General features: G+C 38.5%; 1 protein-coding gene across 1 annotated transcript; it reads left to right on the forward strand.

The window, feature by feature from the left end:
* The first annotated feature begins 2,958 nt into the window (after positions 1–2,958).
* Positions 2,959–21,132, forward strand: Il7r (interleukin 7 receptor). Its single transcript, XM_048368430.1, has 8 exons — positions 2,959–3,119; positions 6,459–6,597; positions 11,384–11,541; positions 15,019–15,176; positions 18,264–18,429; positions 19,086–19,179; positions 19,929–20,004; positions 20,464–21,132. The coding sequence occupies exons 1-8, from the start codon at positions 3,038–3,040 to the stop codon at positions 20,965–20,967; spliced, it is 1,377 nt and encodes a 458-aa protein (XP_048224387.1). The 5' UTR covers positions 2,959–3,037; the 3' UTR covers positions 20,968–21,132.
* Positions 21,133–21,764: the final 632 nt, after the last annotated feature.

Consider the following 21,764-nt stretch of genomic DNA (forward strand, 5'->3'; position numbering starts at 1 on the left):
GCAAACTGCCATGCTCAAAGACCTGCTTGGCCACAATCCAAAGCTTCAGTGCTGGTTTTGCAGTAAGAAGCTCTGGTATTCGTCTGGGTCTTCATTTCTTCTGTCTTTTATTGTCTTGAGAATGATAATGACAAAGCAATACAGTAATTGTCTTCTCTGGGGAAATAGTTCCAAGCAAGAGGGGTTCTTCCTCAGCTCTTTGGGCTCTTCCTCAGCTTTTTGCCCATTTCAAGAAGCTCCTTAGACCCAAGTAAGAAAGAAGAGGGGCCATGAAGCCTCCCCCAATTCCTTGAAGGATTGATGAGTCTTTTCATCTTTCTTTGAACTCCCTCTGCTTAATTTAGGTCTCTGTGTCTCAGGTCTTTTCTCTATCCCCTGCCCCGCCCAAAGGGGTAAATTTATCAGTGGAAATCCCCTGAGCAATCTAGCACAGACTGTACCAAAATATTGTCTTGACTTTGTTCTTTTACATCTTCACAGCTGAAGGAAAGAGATACAATCAAAATGATAGTCCACTTAAAAGATAAACAAGAGAATTTAAAGAGACATGATCCAATTAATTACTCAAAAAGTGATCGTCTGTGAACAGCTCATGAAACCCAGGAGAGTGGGCAGAAATAATCTGTGATTTCTCATTCAAAGTTTGCTAGCTCAGGGAATATGTAATTACAGCTTTATTGAAAGACTATTCAGCTCAATGCACAAAACATACTGTTGTTGTTTTTCTAATGAATAAGGCTTACAATTCCCTTAACCAAGCTTCCAAATCAGGAATGAGGCACAAAATGTCACTCATTTGATTTTTTTGTAGGGAAGAAAAAATACCAAAAGAATGAAAAATATAAAATACCTTTCAATTGGCTTTTTGTTCTAAATCTCTCCTGAGCAGTTAGTTACTTGACAACGTGGAGTTATACATAGTAAAAACATATCTATCCCCTAGGCTGTGCCAAAACTGAGGAGAAGTTTCTAGGGACCAAAACAAACACCCTACCTCTTTTCTTGTAACTTTATTAGATAATCATAAATAGCTATCCTGATGAGACTAACTCATTCAGCTTTCAGAGACATGGATTGACTTCAAATCTCAGGAGGTGTCATTGGTCACCTGTTATTTTGGGGTTGTTGTTTTTTTTTTTTGCCAGTCCAGGCCCTTGAACTCAGGGCCTGAGCACTGTTCCTGGCTTCCTTTTGCTCAAGGCTAGAACTCTGCCACTTGAGCCACAGTGCCACTTCTGGCCATTTTCTATATATGTGGTGCTGGGGAATCGAACCCAGGGCTTCATGTATACGAGGCAAGCACTCTTGCCACTAGGCCATATTCCCAGCCCACCTCTGTTAATTTTAAACCATTTTTATAGGCTTCTAGGACCAGTTATCCAAGGACAGGAAATCATGTTCCTAATTCACTGTGTGGTCTGCCTCAGCTGCTGTGCACTCATCATCTTATTCTCACAGCCTGGATGCTTCTTGCCCAGAGAGCCCGTGGAGAATGATGAGATTGCTGTTTTATGGCCTGAACCCAAGTTAGATGATTCTTTTGAAGACCTGAGCAGAAGTTATGTCTTAGAGGAACCATTGTTTATTCTTTGATGACAGACCTACAAGGACCCTAATAGGAAAATCTGATGCTGGCTTAAAGAAAAAAGAATATCCAAAAGTTACCAAAAAGCCAGCCTGAGTTTTTTAAAAAATATATTATCACTAGGTTTTCCATATACATTCCCTTAATGTATTCCTATTTTCCCAAAAATGGCCATGGAGCCTGAATGAGAACAATTTTGAATCATATATAAGTTCAAGGACTGTCCAAATTATATATCATTCTCTCTGTCCTTCCCTATGTAAGAAGGTGTATATATTGTATTTTTCTTTTTTTTTTTTTTGGCCAGTCCTGGGCCTTGGACTCAGGGCCTGAGCACTGTCCCTGGCTTCTTTTTGCTCAAGGCTAGCACTCTGCCACTTGAGCCACAGCGCCACTTCTGGCCGTTTTCTGTATATGTGGTGCTGGGGAATCGAACCCAGGGCCTCATGTATACGAAGCAAGCTCTCTTGCCACTAGGCCATATCCCCAGCCCCCTATATTGTATTTTTCTGAGAAGTTGGGTGGCAACTTTGATTTTCACAGGTAGTATCCTATTTAAAATATACTAATAACAAAAATTTTGCATTTATTTTTTAATTATCTTTATGTAATTGTACAAAAGGGTTTCAACTCAACATGTTTGTGAGTATAACACATCTTGATTGATGTTTTGTGCTTAAAACAAGAGCTTAGCTAACTTTTTTCTACCAAGACTCAAATGGTAAAGTTTGTATGATGTATGCAGCACGTAACTTCTGTCTTATCTACACAGCTCTGCCACCATAGCACAAAAGCCACTGCACACTAGAAGCAAACAAACTGGGCTTCCTAGACCCCAATTTGCCAAAATCTGAATTAAACAAATAATTCTTAAATACCTACTATGAGGAATGAAATATAGATAAGTATTAGGGATATCAAAGAATAAAACAGAAAAACTCCTGGGCATGTGAATCTTAGGGGTTAGGGAAAAAAAACTATTTAAAATAAATGTCCCATTAACTTACAGCACATTACCTTTCTTAAAGCCCAGAATCTTTCTTTAAACACCCCCATATAAGCAGTTGGCTAACTTCATAAATTTAGAACTTTGTCTTTTGATCCTTTTAAATTGGGCTGAAGATTGCTTGAGCTTTCATATGAAATCTACCAACTCTGAAGCTGGTCCTGTAAGCTTAAGGAATACCAGAGAGGTACAATAATTTAAAAATATTTTATCTGTTAATTTTCTCTACCTCTGCTTACAGAAGCAAGTCTTTTATTCAGACTTCCTGTTTCTGGCACTTGCTTTTTTATGCTGTATATATACTTCCCCTGTCTGTGGTCAAGTACGTTTAGAGCTGTAGACCTAATCTCCCTGTGTGTGTGTGTGTTTCTCTCATTCATTTGTACATACAGGCTTACATTTCTGCTCTCCCTTCTCTCTCTTTTGTTCCCCTTTGATCTCTTAGAATGGTGATTCTAGGTACAGTTTTTGGCATAGTTTTCTATTTACTTCAAGCTGTTTCTGGAGAAAGTGGCTATGCGCAGAATGGTGAGTCATTTCTAACTTTTTTTTTAAGGATTTTAAATTATTTCTAATATGTGCTTCAGGTTCCTCAGTTCCCTAACCTACCTGAATTTAGAGCTTGGCTATGAATGGAGCCCAAGAACTTAGCATTATTTACTCACTAGTAAATACATAAACCACCAGGACAGGTAGCATGGAACAATACTGTGGGCATTGTCAAGAAGGACTGAATTTGAGTCTCAAAATTCAGATCTCAAATGTTGACTGTGCTTCTTCTAAGAGCACACTCATACAGATGGTATAGTTAATCTTGTTGGAAAAGTTTCTAAGGTAATTTTAGATTGTCCAGAAATTCAGCTAATGTTTTGGCTTAAGTGATTCAAAAAACAGTGTTCAAAACACAGTGGTTTTCTTTGCATTGACTGGTGCTATATCCTTAGTACTCAAGTCAGTGTCTAGAACATAATAGTAGCTCAATTAATGTGTGGAGCATTCTTCAAAATCATATAGGTTTGCCAGATTCAGCCTAGATTCTTAGTAAGTAGTTTAGTAGAGATCTGATTGAGATGTCTCATTGAAATACATGCATCCCTTCCATGTTCAACAATTCGTTCAACAATGCTCTTTGGAATGCTTAAAATGCCTGCTTTCTGGAAACAGATCTTTAGTCTGTAGCAACTATATTATAGTTAAAATAAGATGATAGACAAAAACATTTAACAATAGCAGGACAACATGGAAACTTAAGACAACAGACTTTTTTCTACAAATTAAGCTTTTTAAGTTTAAAAGTAAAAACTAATTTCCTAAGATAAACATGGTTGCACATGCTTGTAATTCCAACACTCAGGAGGCTGAGGCATAAGGATTCCAAGTTCAATGTCAGCCTAGTATATATAGTTATTTCTAGGTCAGCTTGGGCTACATAGTGAGAGTCTCTCTGTCTCTCTGTCTCTGTCTCTGTCTCTGTCTCCCCCTGCCCCGTATCTCTCTGTGTCTATCCATCTATCTATCTAATATTATATGTAGATGTCTATATAATTTTCCTTATAGACAATACCAATACATCAGGCTAATGACTCAGCTTAGATATTTTGAGTTATATTTCCTTAGTCATGCTTCCTCAACTTACATATTTTGAGTCAATTTACTTAGGAATTATCACAGACAGAAAAGTCATGCATTTTCTTATTAAGGGAATTGTTAGAGGATGACATTTTCCACAGTGAGCATGCATGAGTCACTTTGTGAAGAATGATCATTCCTTCAAAATATTTTCTCAGATTTGTACAAACTTGGCAAGAACTTTGAAAACCTTATTGTCCTTTGATATATTTTCGCTCTTTCTGGTAATCATGCTACTTTTCAAAAGGAGTAAGATATAAACTTGAAGATTCAATTTTGGCTTCAGCTTTTTAAATTTCAGCAGTTTTCAGAAGTCTGTAACAATGACTGTAACCACTTAATAATATCAAAACACTTTCCAGTAAGGGTATAAGGAATTCACAAACAAGCAGCAATTGTTGGGTGAAAGATAAATTAGTTCATTAATAATCACAAGGATGATCAAGACACTAAAAAGATACTTGGAAAAATTCCAAGCTATTTGAACTGTTACTCATCTAATTTCATTCAGTAGGCAGAAGTCTTCAAAATCATGTTGCCTTGCTTAAAATACATGGTTTTAAAAACTTTTATTTTTAATGCCTAAAAATTATTTATTTATTTTTGCCAGTTCTGGGCCTTGAACTCTGGGCCTGGGAATTGTCCCTAACTTCCTTTTGCTCAAGGCTAGCACTCTATCACATGAGCTATAGTGCCACTTCCAGCCTTTTCTGTGATTAATTGGAGATAAGAGTTTTGAGAACTTTCCTGCCTGCTCTGGCTTTAACCACAATCCTCATATCTCAGCCTCCTGAGTAGCTAGGATCACAGCCTCAAGCCACCGGCACCTGGCACAAATTTAAACTTATAGTTGGGGTCCCTGCTAAATTATTAACAATTATTGAATGATAGATTAACTCAGTGTTCAAATGTTTATGTAATTTCAAATGAATAGTGATAATAATAGGTTCAGTTGACAGAAAACTTTTTCTTTCAAATGAACTGCAAGTGTCCCATGTATATTTTGAGAACTGGAATTCTTACTCTACCTTTACAGCAATAATTTCTCAAGAAAATGGTAATAGAGGTAACCCTTATTGAGAGCTTACTGTGCTCTAAGCTAAGTCCTCTGGTAGATTTATACAATGATTCCTAAAACATGGATTTCTATACCAAAGACAGTTAAGTTTTAGAAAGGTTAAATAACCTAACAGAGGGCCATAACTACACAGTAAAATAGACAAGATTTAACCCCTCATCTGTGCAGTGATAACACCAAAATCTAACCAGTATGTAAATTACTCTCAGCTGTGAATTTCAGCTCACATCAGAGCACTCGGAACCAAATGTCATGCAACATGACAAGTCATTGGAGGGATTTTTTTTCTTACTTATGCTGCAATTTTCCCAGTAACACTTGCTAATGAGACCATGTGTTGTTTCTTCAACACAGTGACTTTAAGTTCCAGGAAAACTGTATAAACACTAATTTGCATAGTGTGTGAGATCTTGCAAGGGGCATATTTTTACAGATTGCATAGCAAAGGACCTTGAGAGTTGTTTCTCCTAGCGGCAACTAGAATATGTACCGTCTTCCATTTTTGTTGTTTTTGTTTATCCTTAAATTATACAAAGGTGTTTCAACTCAACATGGCAGTTTATGAATATAATGCCTCTTGATCAGAGTCACCCTTTTTATCCTTCTCCCCTATCTCTCTCAGCCCACCCATCCCCTCAATGTACCCAATTCTATCTTCACATAGGTTCATTGACTATCCTGACTGCATTCTCCCACGCTTCCACTCTCCAGTAGTTTGTCCCTTCCTTTAATCTCCCCCACCAGCCCCACAACCCACACATGCCTGTGCACATGTGTAAGCACAAATACACACACACACACACACACACACACACACACACCCCACATGTTCTAGCTTCCTGGTAGTCATTTTTTGAAACTGTAAGTTAGTAGCTCGAAGAAGTTCTACTCCTGAGATTTACCACTGGATATACCATACTTTAGTTAACATATTTGTGTGTATATGTATATGATCCTGTGGTCTGGCTTACATTATGTATTGAAAACTTATACAGACAAAGCTGAGCCACCGGGTATCTGAATCTAAAGAGTAATGCATCGGTTGTATTCTGTTGAATATGGCTGGTTGAAACTCCCAAGAGAAAAGTCAAGACACCTCTGGAAAAGGAAGATTCATTCTCATGCATCTCAGTAACAGCTGCCTGTTTCTTCCTCCACAGGAGACTTGGAAGATGCAGAATTCGATGACTACTCATTCTGGTGTTACAGTCAGTTGGAAGTAAATGGATCTCAGCACTCATTGACCTGTACTTTTAATGACCCAGATATCAATAGCACCAATCTGGAAATGGAAATATGGTAAGGAATATGGCTTCTTTGGCGCTGAGAAATAAATCTTTCATGTCTTTCTTTGTACATGTGCCCTTTTCATACCTGAAAAAGGAATATCTAGCTAAATTATCAAGTGTTAGAAGTGTGTCCCTTGCCAAAGGACTAAATCAAAGCAACTTTCACTGCTCAACTGTTAGGTCTCTAGGTCTCAATTCTGCTATAGTTCTTGGAGATTACACATTCCTCCCAACTTCATGATGGAATTTAAGCTTCGGTTCTCCTATAACAATCCTCTCAAAAGAATCTATTGGAGAAGAGATATTAATTCATAATATATGAAATTATACTTTACACCTTCTTGAAACACTTTGACTCTAGATAATTTACCCAATGTTAACCTTTCAAAATTCACCAGAACTAAATTGAGCAATTGTATCATAAAGCTTCAAAAAAGGTAAAGGCAAAGAAAGGGAGTACTTGGTTTGAGAGTTGGTAAAGAGCTCAGGAAGCTTTGTCTTCTTCTTTCCCCAAAGTCATCTCTTCTTGTCAAGGATACTACCTCTAGTACCTTGGAAAAAGTCCACAAACATAAAATTTTTACTTATGGCTATCTCCAAATCTTATCAGATGACCTCATTTTTCATTAGTTCCCCAATGAAGAAAATATATCGAAATAGTAGCTAAAACTATCTTAAAACCAGGATGCTGAGGCAATTCTTCACCCTGGACTTATCATTCAATTATTCAATATTTATTTATTTACTATTTATATTAGCTCATATTGGTTATACGGGAAGAGATTTCGTTGTTACAACTCCACACTGTATTCCAATAAATATCACCCTCTCAATAATAGCCAATAATCTCCCTTACAGGTTTCATAGTTGCAAATAATTTGTTTAGACTGTATTTACCTTCCATTGTCCTTTCCACCAGCCAAATGCCATTCCCCCCTCCCCTCAATTGATCTTATTTAATTTACAGGAGCTTCATGCATCTAGTCATGCAAGGTTTTCTACCTTACTTATTGGCTAGTCATCCAGCGGTGTCAGATTTGACTATTGTGGTATGATCTCAGGGTCTGCTAGTTCAGATCTGTAACACACTTGCCCCAGAGAACAATAGCCTACAAATTCCCCAACTAGAAGAATATACTAAAACAGACAAGCAATGTGTTCAATTTAATGAAAAAAGAAAGAAAACCACTCCCACATAATAATTTTGTTTTGGGTTCTCCAACTATCTTGTTGGTAGACCATCATGAACACTGTGGTTTTTCTTGGTGAGGCCAAGGCTGACCTTTCTGTTCACTTCATTCACAGAGAGTTTTACTACTTCCTGCCCAGTTGAACACATTTCCCTACTTCCATTAGCATGTGTCTTGATTTTATATGTCATACTATAATCTGTCCAGAGCTTCCATTTGGAGTTCTCAAAGGGATTCAGATATTTCCATTCGGAAAAGGATTATCTGAAAATATTGATGAAACGAACTTAGTAGATCAAGCTTCTTCCAGAAAAAAGCCACTTTCATAAGAAGTTATCTACACATTGACTAGGAAATTCATGCACCTCCTGGGTTCTGAAGAAGTAATTCATTGCCCTTGCAATTAGAACAAGCAGTTAAATTTTATGATGCTGTATTGGCCGGTTAAGTTTAATTTTTGTTCCTACAATAAAACTAGCTTTTTGATGCTTTTGTTTTCTATTAATATAAGTGCATAAAAAATAAATTAGAATCCCCTAAAAATGGTGCTTGGTGATAAAGTTGTATTGATTGGCTCAGGAGATGCCAATTGCTGTCTCTCATAAAGTGATGAATTTACTATGTTACCCTGGGCATGACCACCAGTTTAGCAGGCCAAGAAAGTTTTAGTGAGTGTTCCCTTAGCAAATCTCAAGGGTGGATTTAGATTTAAATTAACCAAACTCACAGAGTTGAAGTGCCAGTGCACCAACTGGTTACTTTAAATTGAGAGATACAATTAGCTTTATTTAAATACTGATTCTGGTCTCAGGACCTATTGTGGGTGGGGAGTGGGGAAAGCAGGTTACTTATCAAAACACATTCACTTTTACTTGGTAGGGGTCCTAATTTTATTCACCAAAACTCTAGCCAAAAGCCATATGCCTTGGGCAACAAAGCAGGGATATCTGGAACGACTTACATGGTATGGAATCTCAACAAAATAACTGAACTAGTCTGTGACCCAGGAGTTATTCAGGCTTTCTTCATAGCAACTACATTGCATTGGAGTTCATGGAGTGGATGTCTGACAACGGTAAGTGTCTATAAATGGTACTCAATTCTTTCAGCAGAGATTGATTTTTATTAAAAATGCAATCAAAACTTTATTCATATTAAAAGAAATATAGAAACAAGAAAAAATTAAGTGATTTTAAGACTAGTGTTAATTTGAGTTAAATATTAATGTGATTCCTTTGTCTATAAATTAGTCACCATTTAGAATCTGGGTCTCTCTTCCTTAAAAATTAAATTGACTAGTATGGGTTCCATACCAAAAAAGAAAAAAAGCTAGAATTTTGGTTCCCTTTTACAAATGGCGAATTTATTTTTAGTACTGAAGTTAAAACCATTTTTTCCACCTTGATTATCATTGTAGAACCCATGGGCATTAAAATTTGGGAAGCTTCTGTTTGAATGTTCACATAATTTTCAATCAGCTCTCAAGAGGCAATCATATTTCTTCTACTTCCAAATTCTTGGGGGAACCACAACCACTCCCATGTGCCACCTCCAGATACCACTTCAAGTCTATCACTGTTTGTTTTTAATCATTTCCACCATTGTCACGGGCCACACCCAGAAGTGTAACTACTGTTATCTCCCAAGCATTAACTTAGGCCTTGAGACAGTCAGTTACCCTAACCTTCCAAATGATTCAGAATTTTGGAGTTACATTCTTCCTGGCCACTTGAGGAATTAAGCTAATTGGACTTATGGCAGGGCGGGGGTGGGGGGACTGTTTTTATTTTCATTACTTCTTCCTTGTAAATATCTGTTTTCACCAATAAGAGAAATGAATCTCACTTACTAAACTATACAAGATTGAAGGAGGTTGAGGTGAAATTAAGAACTGGGTTAGGTGGTTCTTCAATATTTATTCCTATTTGGAGGTGACTGCATTAAGGTTGATAACCCCAGGAAGGCCTTACATGATCAGATTTGCATCTGCTATTAAGCTGTTGGAGATATGATGGTCTTCACCCATCCCATAATGCCATAGAAGAGCTCTGTCTTATAGAAATAGGATACAATGCACAAATCTTAAAGTACACATGCAATTTTGAATTTTCTATAGCTGCATTTTAAAAAAGGAAAAAGAGAAAAAATAAATTCAACTTTAACTGTATTTTATTTAACCTAATACAGCCCAATCTATCATGTCAACAAGTAGTCCAGTGGACATAAACATTAATGAGATGTTTTGCCTTTTTTTACACTAAATATTCAAAGGTAGTATATCATTCAAAAGGTTAGGACATGTTGCATATTGGACCAACCACATTTCAACTACCCAAGAAGCACAGAGGGAGTAGTAGCTAATGTTCAGAGCACCAGAATATCCCTAAGTTAGGCAATATACAGTTGACAATGAAGTACAGATTCAATTGAACTGAGTTGGATTGATTAGGCTTACTCACAGGGATACTGCTGCTACAACACAAAATGAGAGTTAGTAGCACAAAAGGCTACTTGTTCTAATCTGCTGGATTTATCTTTGTCTTTTGACATGGTTCCCTCCACATGGGCAAACTACTAGAGTTCCAAGATGCTTAACCAGGCCCATAAAATAACTATATGATGTTTTGAGGCCCATTGCTCATTAATTACATTCTATAAAAATAGAAATGAGCTAAGAATACTATTTTAGATCCTACTTACTATCCCAAAGTACCAAAATACTTTATAGGTTCAAGATCTATAATTCAATATTCTACTCATGCATAATTCACTATACCTAAAATTCAGAGATGGGTCCCCAAAAGGACATAACCTTCTACAAACTACACACACACACACACACACACACACACACACACACACACACACACACACACACACACACTTCAAAGTCTGAATAACTAGACATTCTAAAATATGTCAGGCAACAAAACTTCCATGTTGAAGGGGACAATTTTAAGAATTATTTTACAAGTAACAATTACCTTAAAATTCCTTTACTCTGTAGTTTTCATAATTCAATGATCACAATGATCCCCAAATATGAGATTCTGTACTTGAGGCTGGGACACATATGTCTCATATTTGGCCCCAATGTACAATTCACCCAGAGCCACAGGGACACGGGCCTACAGAGCTCAGGAGATAGCCTAGAAAGGACTCACTTGAGCAGATGCAGATAAAAAGGTCCATATATCTGTTTCACCACAGAACCCACCACATTTACTTTCTTGATTTCTTCTAAATATTTTATAGTCCTAGATTTTAAATCTTCAGCTATATTCTCTACGTAACTGTGTGAAAATTAAGTTTTCTATTTTTCATACCTTTCAAGAAATTTTACTTTGACTTCCTATTTTTTCCCACTAAACTTACAAAGTTGCCATTTTAATATCAGTTAACCTCACATTTGCATATTTCAATTTTTTTATAAATTAGGAATCTAAAGTTTAAATTTTCCATATTGCCTTATATTTGCCAATGCATACACCTTCACACTCCTAGAGAGTAAAGTTTAAGCCATACAGCCGAAATAGTCATGTGGTTCTATTGCTGGCATATGAAACTTCTACCTGATTCAGGATAGACTCTTTTTTGTTTCTGCAGTGGGGCTCTGTTAAATGTAGGTTGCTTGAGACTTAATAAAATGCAAGAGATATATTTCCTCAAGACAAAGAAATTCTTACTGATTGGTGAGAGCACAGTATGTGTGAAGCTTGGAGGAAACCCCATACACTGCAAGACATTCAACATAGTCAATATAGGTAAGAGGTGCTAAGAAGGGCATGTTTATCATCTTCTGGATATCTATTGCTGACTGTGTTTCAATATTCTGTGTATTAAAGGTAAGCAGGTCATAGAAACAATTTGCAATAGATAATAGTAAATTATCTGATTCCATTTTAGTTAATGAAGAGAATAGATTCTTATACCATTAATTCCTACTGTGAGAGAATTTTGAGAATCTTTAAGCTATGTGTTTGACAGCTACACACTGAGGAAAGACCAAATTGATGTATCTAACTTGAAATGAACCTCTTGCTGAGCTGTTTCTCACTCTTCCTGATCTCTAATGAGACTTGCTCTCTTACTTTTACTTTTCTTTTGAAATGATGCATAGAGGTTGAAAACAAGGAAAGAATCATATTTAAAACCATTCATTAAAAGAATCATATTTAAAACTAAATCATACTTAAAACTTAATTCATACAAGTCCTTTCCTTCTTCATCCTACCTTCTCCTGAATTCCCTATAGTTTTCTGCCCATATTTGCACCGTCTTCTGAGTGTGTTTAGCTAAACTGTCAAGCTATTGTAAAATATACTCCCCCTATTAGAGATCTCCAGAAGAAAGAAAACTAATAGGGGGCAGATTGGTAGATATAAATAGATAGATGGGTAGAACAATAGATAGATTGGTGATAAATAATAGCTAGACAGATAGTTAGCCAGATATACAGATATATAGTAGGCAAGTAGACAGACTGGAAACACATTTATTTTAAGGAATTGTTTCATATGATTGTGGAGGCTAGAAAAATTGATATTTGTAGGGTAAGCTAGAATCCTGGAAATTAAGAATGAATGTTAGTGAGCTCCAAGTATTACAGTCTTGAATCCAAATTATCTAAACAGAAAAGTGATGAAGATTTTCTTTATTGCATTTTTGAAACCCACGTGTTTCTTCTTCAAGGAACTTAAAGTCTCCATTCTTATAGCTTACTGATTAGCTGATGTCTATCACATTATGAAAGGGAATCTACTTCACACTAAGTCTACTAATTCAAATTTTAATTATTCAAAAATCATTTTAGATTGACATTCAACCAAATAATAAAGAACCATAGCTTAACTAACTTGACAAATAAAATGTCATACTATCCTCTGAGAATAAGTGAGGCGTGAAGCATAGCCAAATATGATGTGACCCAGGGTTTACACATTACACTTCGATGCAAGTGAATGATAAAAATTGCAATCCAATCAAAATCGTAATTTGAATTAGTCCAATGAAAGAGTAACTATTTGACTGTATTGTACCTCTGCAGACTTATGAACAAAATTATATACTTGTGGGGAGGAACTCTTGAAAATGTTTGCATAGATATTTTCTTTGATTTAAATATGCTTCTTTCCCTGTTTTTTTAACCTCTTTGCATCATTTCAAAAGAAAATGAAAAGTAAGAGTGCAATTCTCATTAGCAATCAGGAAGAGTGAGAAAGCTCAGTTTTGCTTTCCTAAGATCATGAAATGAAGACTAAAAGCAGAGGTTCCACATGTGAATGATGACTAAACAAGCAGATGTGGTAGGAAAGAAATATTAAGTTGTGCATGGCAACTATATAGTAACTTTGGCCACAATAGTGTTCAGTCCTATTGGGGTAATGATTCCCACTGCAGAATGTCCCCGAGTTTGGTCATAAGCAAGCTGGATTTTGGTCATTTGGAAGCCAGGCATTTCTAGATACATCTTCAGTTTGTTCCCTACACAAAGACATCATATCGAAAGATCATCATTTATATCACACAGTTATATTCAGTTCTCTGTGAGTAGGTAGAGAATGACAGATTTATTTCCTCAAATGGCAGGGCTGGAACATCAGCAAAGAGTTCCTTCACATACAAACCCACACCAGCAAATAAGCCCTGCATTCGTGGGAATGCTCACAGCCTATGTGCATGTGTCAGGTGACACTATGTAGCATCCAATCCCCATCTCATGTGCCCAGGGTTCATGCAGCCCATATTCTCATCCTCATCAGCAGGTTATGACCATGGGAACCATGACCTGGGGAGAGGCCCACTAGATATTTTGTAGGTTGATGTGAAAAAGATGAAGTGATCTCCTACAGCAGGAGTCCAGTAGCATCTTCAGCTAGCTCCTCTGTAACATTGCAAGCACTGGATAACCTTCCAAAGTATGATAAAGGAGATGGCAAGACCAGGACAAAGAAGTCTCTGGGGGGGGAGGGGTCGCCTAATATAGATATGTCCCTAGAAAACCAATATGTTTGTCTGGGTTTGTTCTGCCTGGAAATATCCCTGCCTCTCTCTAACACTTTGTCTTATGTAGCACATAATCTTAGGCACAACTCTGTGAGGAAGACAGGCAGAAGACAGAGGGAGGCCCATGAAGAGGTAAAGGTTTGTGTAGCTGAGACTGTAAGAGGGGACCCTTTGAAGATACTGTGCAAGCAGGGACTTATGACACAGACCCTTTACCTCCAGGCTGCAGAGATGAGACACTTGTCTCTGCAGCCATTCATTACCTTGTTTTATTGGAAGAATGAAACCTAAAGTTGTCGTTGAACTACTCCTGCATTGGAGTTAGTTGCCAACAAGTTCTCCAGTATTCCAAAGGCAAATAAGTGTGTTTTAGTATAAAATTAGCTCAAAACATTTCTTATTTGTGTCAAAGACAAAATAGATGTTATTAACTTTTGGATTGCTTGGCCCTTTGGACTTACCCTCACCCTCCCTCCTGTGGTCCATTGTCTTCAACATAGAACTCCAAAAAGTGAAAGGGGTCAGGAAACATAAGGATCATGGGTGGGTAGAATTCTGGGCCAAGATTGGAGCCAGTTCTATTGCTTCTATCCACATCATTCAGAAGACTACACAAGCTGCAAGGTGGGCTAGGAAATACTGCTCTCTCTCTCTCGCTCTCTCTCTCTCTCGCTCTCTCTCTATTTATCTATCTATCTCTTTCTGTGTGTGAGGGTGTGTGTGTGTGTGTGTGTGTGTGTGTGTGTGTGTGTGTGTGTGTTACTGGAGTTTGAACTTGGGGACTTAGGCTTACCAGGCAAACACTCTACCACTGAGCTTATACTCCCAGCCCCTTAGGTTTTCATTATTTCTTGAATCGGGTCTTGATTAATTTCCTCACTAGCTCAGAATATAATCCTCCCATTTATGCTTCCCATTTTGCTAGGATGAGACACACACTTTGTTATTGGTTGAGATAGAGACTGTTGAACCTTTTGCCCAGACTGGCCTCAAACTACATTCCTCCTGAATCTAAATAGTGATAATTACAGGTCTTAGCTACTTCTCATGGTTTGTCTGGACTTAAACTTAAGAAAAAGAAAAACAAATAGCTTTCTGTATAGTTTATCCACTACAGATTGAGATGGAATGATAGAAAGAATTGATTAAATGGTTTTCAGAATAGAGAGATTGAGTAAATTATCATTGTTTTGTTGATAGCTCTGTAAATAGACTTCATTTTCTTTTCTTGCCAGTTAAACCTGAAGCGCCTTTTGATGTGAAAGCCATCTATCGTGAGGAAGCAAATGACTTTGAGGTGACCTTCAATACATCACACTTGTACAAGAATTATGCAAAACAATTACTGCATGATGTAGCATACCGCCTGGAAAAGGAGGAAAGTCACTGGACGGTAATCTCAAATATGATCACAAAATAAAAAACATCCTACTGCTACACAAGTTAGTGCCTCCGATGCACACTCATTCTAGCTTTACTATCAGAACTTATCCTTTATCAAAAGCATCTCCTGCTTCTGTGACTGTGTCTGCTCCAAGACCCCCACAAAGCCAACCGCACAAAGCCTGCAACTTGCCTCACCCATCCTGACTTACCTCTGAATTTTATCCATCGCTCTATTTTTTTCGCTTTTATTTTCTTTACTTTTCCTATAGGTTCGTAGTTTTTGTTTTGTTTTGTTTTTTTTGGCCAGTCCTGGGCCTTGGACTCAGGGCCCGAGCACCGTCCCTGGCTCCTTCCCGCTCAAGGCTAGCACTCTGCCACTTGAGCCACAGCGCCGCTTCTGGCCATTTTCTGTATATGTGGTGCTGGGGAATCAAACCTAGGGCCTCGTGTATCCGAGGCAGGCACTCTTGCCACTAGGCCATATCCCCAGCCCCCGTAGTTTTTTTTTTTTTTTTTTTGTCAGCTGTGGGCTTGAGAACTCAGTGCCTGCGCATTGCCCCTAAGCTTCTCCCCTCAAGGCTAGCACTTCCTCACTTTGAGCCACAGCTCTTCAGGTTTTCTGGTGGTTAGTTGGAGATAAGAATCACATGGACTTTCCTGCTCAGGCTGGCTTTGAACCACAATTTCCAGATCTCAGCCTCCTGAGTAGCTAGGATGAGCCACCAGGGCCCAGCTTTCACTTTTTATACTGGAGCCAACTTTACATCATGATCCTTCTACCTACCATTGTCGCTTGTGGGACTGAGATTATGTAGGTGCCTTATAGGAGGGTTCTTTTTTTTCTTTTTGGTGTCACCGGGGTTTGAACTCACAGCCTTGAGCCTGCTTGGATTGCATGCTCACCCACTCTGCTTATGTCCTGTCACTAAAGCCATGCTCTGTCCTGGCTTTTTTTGGTGGTTATTTTGGAGATAGAGTCTACTGGACTCTTCTGCCCAGCCTAGCATTGAACCAGGATCTACTAGACCTCAATTTCCAGTAGTAAAGATTACAGAAATCAATCATTGGTCCCTTTTTATCTTGATAACTTTTTCTTCAGTCTGGCTTTGAACTCTGATCTTCTCAATCTACATTTCCCACACAGCTGAGATTGCAGGTGCATGATGTCATACCCAGTCCTAATTTTTATCTTTATATTCCTAACTTAAATAACAATACAGGTTGAAACCAAATTGATTCTTAGTACTTAGAACATCAAAAAATGTGACTAAGCCATGCACTGGTGGCTCATGCATATAATCCTAGCTACTCAGAAGGCTGAGATCTGAGGATCATGGCTTGAAGCCAGCTCAGGCACAGAAGTCCATGAGACTCTTATCTTAAAACTACTCAGAGACAGCCAGAAGTGGTGCTGCAGCTCAGGTGGTAAAGTACTAGCCTTGAGCAAAAGAGCTCAGGGACAGTGCCCAAGTGATGAGTGTTCAAGCTCATTAAAAAAAAAAGTTTATTATCACATCTGTGGGAAAATCAGACAAAAATAAAAAGGGAAGAAGGAACTCTGAATAGCATCACCAAGACTGGAGGCTTGTCTGTGTTTTGTTTTCAAGGTGGAATCAATCAGTCATTGAAGTAACAATGTATTCATTCTTCATGACTGAATGCTTATTCAGACTCCATGAATTGTTCAGGTTTGGAGTGATCCTGCTGTTCTTTCAACCTATTTTAGGAAGAAAGTGGGAGAAAGGTTACCAGGTTTCTCCTAACCCTCTAACCTAACTTCTGTAGTTTTGGTATTTTTCTCACAGAAAGCAGGTGTTTTCTGCTTCTCAGGAATGAGGGAAGGCTCCTACAGGCTACTGCCTGTTTCGTTGAGGTCTGATGCATCCTTACTTCTTTGCATCATGCTACAGTACTGCAGTATGAGCCTAAAGGAAAGCACTTTCCCAGACACCCACATACAGAGGATGACGTTGGCCCTGCCCTCTCTCATTATTCTTCAGAACATTGCACCTATGAAAACACAATCCTAGGTAGAAAAGGATTTTGAACAAGTGATTCTAAAACTATTGTCTTGATTGTCTGGAAAAAGTTAAATGGTTAGTCTCCACTGTGAGGTAAATCTGTGTCAACAAACAATCAAAATGGAAAGACCAATTAAAAGTCAGGATTAGGAGCTGGGGATATGGCCTAGTGGCAAGAGTGCCTGCCTCGGATACACGAGGCCCTAGGTTTGATTCCCCAGCACCACATATACAGAAAATGGCCAGAAGCGGCGCTGTGGCTCAAGTGGCAGAGTGCTAGCCTTGAGCGGGAAGAAGCCAGGGACAGTGCTCAGGCCCTGAGTCCAAGGCCCAGGACTGGCAAAAAAAAAGTCAGGATTAAATAGCCACTACTGAAGAAGGGCTAGTATCTATGCAAACAGCTTTTAGAAATCATAGAGAAGTATCCATAGGAAAAGGAGGAAAATCTTGGAAAAATTTATAGATAAAGAATATATAAATTCAACTAATAGATGCCAGTTAATCAAATATACATGACTGTCAATAACAATAAAATATTACTTTTTAATTTTTTAATATTTTTTATCTTTAAGTAGTTGTATGAAGGAATTGCCATTCACCAAAGCAGTTTATGAATGCTTTTAACTCTCAAACTGATAGAGCATTTTATTTTGTTTTTAGGGGTTAATGTACACTTTTTGAGGAGAATATTAGCTCTATTTTACTACTCACCATGTAAAATGGAATAGCATCTTTCTAAAGAGAAAGAATTCTTCCTCACTAACTTCCTGTTTTGTCTACTCTTGACATGAAAAAGGGAGGAAAGAAGGATAAAGAATTTATTGAAATAGGAAAGCAAATTCCGATTAAAACAAGAACTAGAGTGACTTAGATCTTCACAGACTTGGCCGCTACATCTGCTACTGACCTTTCCACAAACACAAGGTCCTCAGTATACAAGGCATTTGAGAACCTCACAAGGATGCCTATGTGACTAAAGGAGTTCAATTTAAAGTTATTTGAGAGAGCTACCTAGTTATTTGAGCAGTACCTCATTTTCTGTGCTAAATGACTAACATAGTCTTACTCTTTAGCATGAGAATTTGTCCAGCACGAGGCTGACACTCCTGCAGAGGAAGCTGAAACCCAACGCAATGTACGAGATTAAAGTCCGATCCATCCCTACAGACTATTTTGAAGGCTTCTGGAGTGAATGGAGTCCAACTTCCTCCTTCAAAAATCCAGAGATCAAGAGTCCAGGTGAGCCGTGGTTCACTAGCACTGTTACAATGCCTGGGTGGGAGTGTCAGAATGTGGGAGAGACACAAATTAATCTCCTCCCTCATTGCAAAGACTCACGACAAGGTATTCTATTTCCTTTGGGGAATGGCCTGATTTCCATTGTCTATGAAGAATGAGGGAGCAGCGTGGGAAGGATCCATAGTAGCTGATACATGGTACAAGGTGTCTTGAATCCTGATGTGTATGAAATAATAATGGCCAGAAAAAGGCAGATAACACAGCTCAGCAAGATATGCAAAATACCCCCACATAGACTTTTCCTTTGGAGGGTTGGAGGAACTATTGTACCCCACCAGCTTCCCCTCCTCACCTAGTACTTACTGTTGCTTCAGATGAATATTTACCTCTTTATCCTGTGCACCGGCTTCTTTACCCTAACATTAGTAGTTGGGAAATCAGATAGCATTACCAGTACCTCACTTCTACATTTCAAGTAGCTGATGATCTCATTGTGGTTACAAAATCAGTGCCAATTAAACCAGGTCAATCATTATGTTTAATAAAGAGCAACTTTCAATAAATAATAAGTACAACCATGTTACTAAATAAACTCAATGCCTTATGAAAACCTGCATGCATATGGATATTCACCATGCCATTTTTTTTTATTCTAGGGGAGATGAATCTTTTTTTGCTAACAGTCAGCACTCTGAGCTGTTTCTCTGTGATTCTGTTGGCCATCTTAGCCTGCATGTTATGGGAGAAAAGGTGATTTTCTTTCATTAATCTGGAGGGTGAATATGTGGACTCCTTGACAGAGCTGAAGCTCTACTTAGTGATGAGGAAACTGCAAGGAGGAGTTACAGATTTCAGGGATTGCAGGTACTCTGTGTCTCTCCCATTCTGAGGTGCTAATGAATTTCTACACTAATGAACTTCTTCCATTCCCCAAATAAGCATAGAAATAATTAGCTTGCAAAATGGATTCAATATGTTAACTTCCAGCACTCAAGTTCATAGAACTCTTATATTATACCCTATGACTGAGTCATGTTTATCATCCAAATAAATATTTTTAGAATATATGCCATTTATATTTCTTAATGTCCTAGGAGATACCCAGTCCATAGGGCCCCACATCTCCAAGATTACAAATACTCCAATCTAAAACATACTGCCATGTAGTACTGCCACGTAGTTTGGAGGTAAATGACCAAGTCAAACTTAAGTTTCACAGCTATATCAAAATTACCTCATGACAAAGGTCATTTTTCACAGTTATATCATTGTCTTGTTCACCAAGTATATTTATAACAATAATCTCTGACCCAAAACCCCCTGGGACTATTATGGTACTGGCCTCAGGGAAAGCAAGGTAGTTTTCCATAGTCGCCTACCAAGTATGAAAGAGTTAAGTTCAAGACAAAGCTCTTTTGATTCTTGGCTCAAAACAGTAGAAAGACCTGTTGCTGATCTGCTCCATCTACCATTTAACTACCCATGTTTTCTGGTTTCAGGATTAAGCCTATTATATGGCCTAGTCTCCCAGATCATAAGAAGACTCTGGAACAACTTTGTAAGAAACCAAAACGAGTAAGTGCTTCTGGGAATTGGAGAAACCACCTACTGATGCCATTCCAGTATCTAAAAGTGATATTCCAGGACAAGAAATAAAAAAAAAACATTAACTTCTATTCTTTTATGCATTCCATAAGTAATGTTCCCTGAAAGAAAACTAGATGTAGGTCAATGGAGAAAGGGAATTGAAATAAGATGCAAGTCTCAGGGACTCTAGGCTTCTCAGGAATGGAGAGTATAGCAGTGGTCACATCAAACCCAGCAGCACTGGAGAACATGTAGGCGATTCTTTGACATTCCCAGGAAAACCCATCAGAAAATCCTTTAGATTTTTTTCTGAATGAATGCTTGTCCACACCTCTCTGAAGACATCTTAATACCCCCCCCCCTCTCTCTCTCTCTCTCTCTCTCTCTCTCTCTCTCTCTCTCTCTCTCTCTCTCTCTCTCTCTCTCTCTCTCTCTCTCTGTGCACAGAATTTAAATGCGAGCTTCAATCCTGAGAGTTTTCTGGACTACCAGATTCATGAGGTGGATGGAATTCAAACTAGAGATGAAGTCGAAGGTTTCCTGCAGGACATTCTGCCTCGGCAACTAGCAGAATCTGAGGTGCAGGAGATTGGAGGGAGTGTTGGCTGCCCCAGCAGGCCTTCTGAGAATACAAGCATCACTCCAGAAGCTTCCAGAGGAGAATCACCCCACAGCAACCAGGCTGGAAATGTCAGTGCATGTGATAGCCTTATTACCGCCTCTCCCAACTCCGCAAACTATGGGGAAGGTGACAAGAATGGACCTCATGTGTACCAGGACTTGATACTTAGTCCCGGAACTACAAATAGCATCCTGTCCCCACCATTTCCCTTCCAATCAGGAGTCCTGACATTGAACCCAGGTGTTCCGGGACTGCCCATCCATACTTCCCTGGGGCCGAGTCAAGAAGAAGCTTATGTCACAATGTCCAGCTTTTACCAAAACCAGTGAATTGTACAAAATCCAAGACCATGTACATTGCAATCAACAAATCCAGCTAAGAGAAGAGTCTCTCTCTTAGAGCAAAACAAAGAGAGTCATTACAACCCCACTATCCACTCTTCAGGACTCTGAGCCATCACTTTGACATTCTGATTCAGAAGCATTCAAAACAAGACAAGAGGGCTGGGAATATGGCCTAGTGGCAAGAGTGCTTGCCTCGTATACTTGAAGCCCTGGGTTCAATTCCTCAGCATCACATATATACAAAAAGGCCAGAGGTGGCACTGTGGCTCAAGTGGTAGAGCGCTAGCCTTGAGCAAGAAGCCAGGGACAGTGCTCAGGGCCTGAGTCCAAGCCCCAGGACTGGCAAACACACACACACACACACACACACACACAAAACAAGACAAGAACATTCTGCTTTTATCATTTTGATTTTGTCTTAAGGATTGGAATGACAGAAGGAAGAAAAAAACATAGGTAAAAAATGAAGAAAATAGTGGAAGAAGAAAAGATGGATGGATATGTGCAATGGAGTAACAGAAGAAAGAAGAAAAGATTACTAATGAAAATTTATTTTATCAGGACTTGCATAGCCATTGCTGTGCAAATCCTCCTCACAGTTTGTCCCACAGATGTAGGTCAATTATAACTATTATTCTTTTTTTATAGATAATAACATTAAGGATGAAGGGTAAATCACTTTTCCAAGTTTCCCACTCAGTTGGGTTTGGGTATTGTAGAATCCATGTTCAGTCTACCTATTTCTGGACCTTTCTCTTAACTATGAGAAGTGAAGCTTGAGC

This window comes from Perognathus longimembris, chromosome 19, assembly GCF_023159225.1.
Source record: "Perognathus longimembris pacificus isolate PPM17 chromosome 19, ASM2315922v1, whole genome shotgun sequence".
Classification (NCBI taxonomy): Eukaryota; Metazoa; Chordata; class Mammalia; order Rodentia; family Heteromyidae; genus Perognathus; species Perognathus longimembris.

Bases quoted from the DNA above. Each gene is read 5' to 3' on its own strand.
- Il7r (XM_048368430.1), top strand. From the start codon at position 3,038: ATGGTGATTCTAGGTACAGTTTTTGGCATAGTTTTCTATTTACTTCAA. The intron at 15,177-18,263 runs GTAATCTCAAAT...CTTACTCTTTAG, and splicing joins AGGAGGAAAGTCACTGGACG to CATGAGAATTTGTCCAGCAC. The intron at 20,005-20,463 runs GTAAGTGCTTCT...CTCTGTGCACAG, and splicing joins TTTGTAAGAAACCAAAACGA to AATTTAAATGCGAGCTTCAA.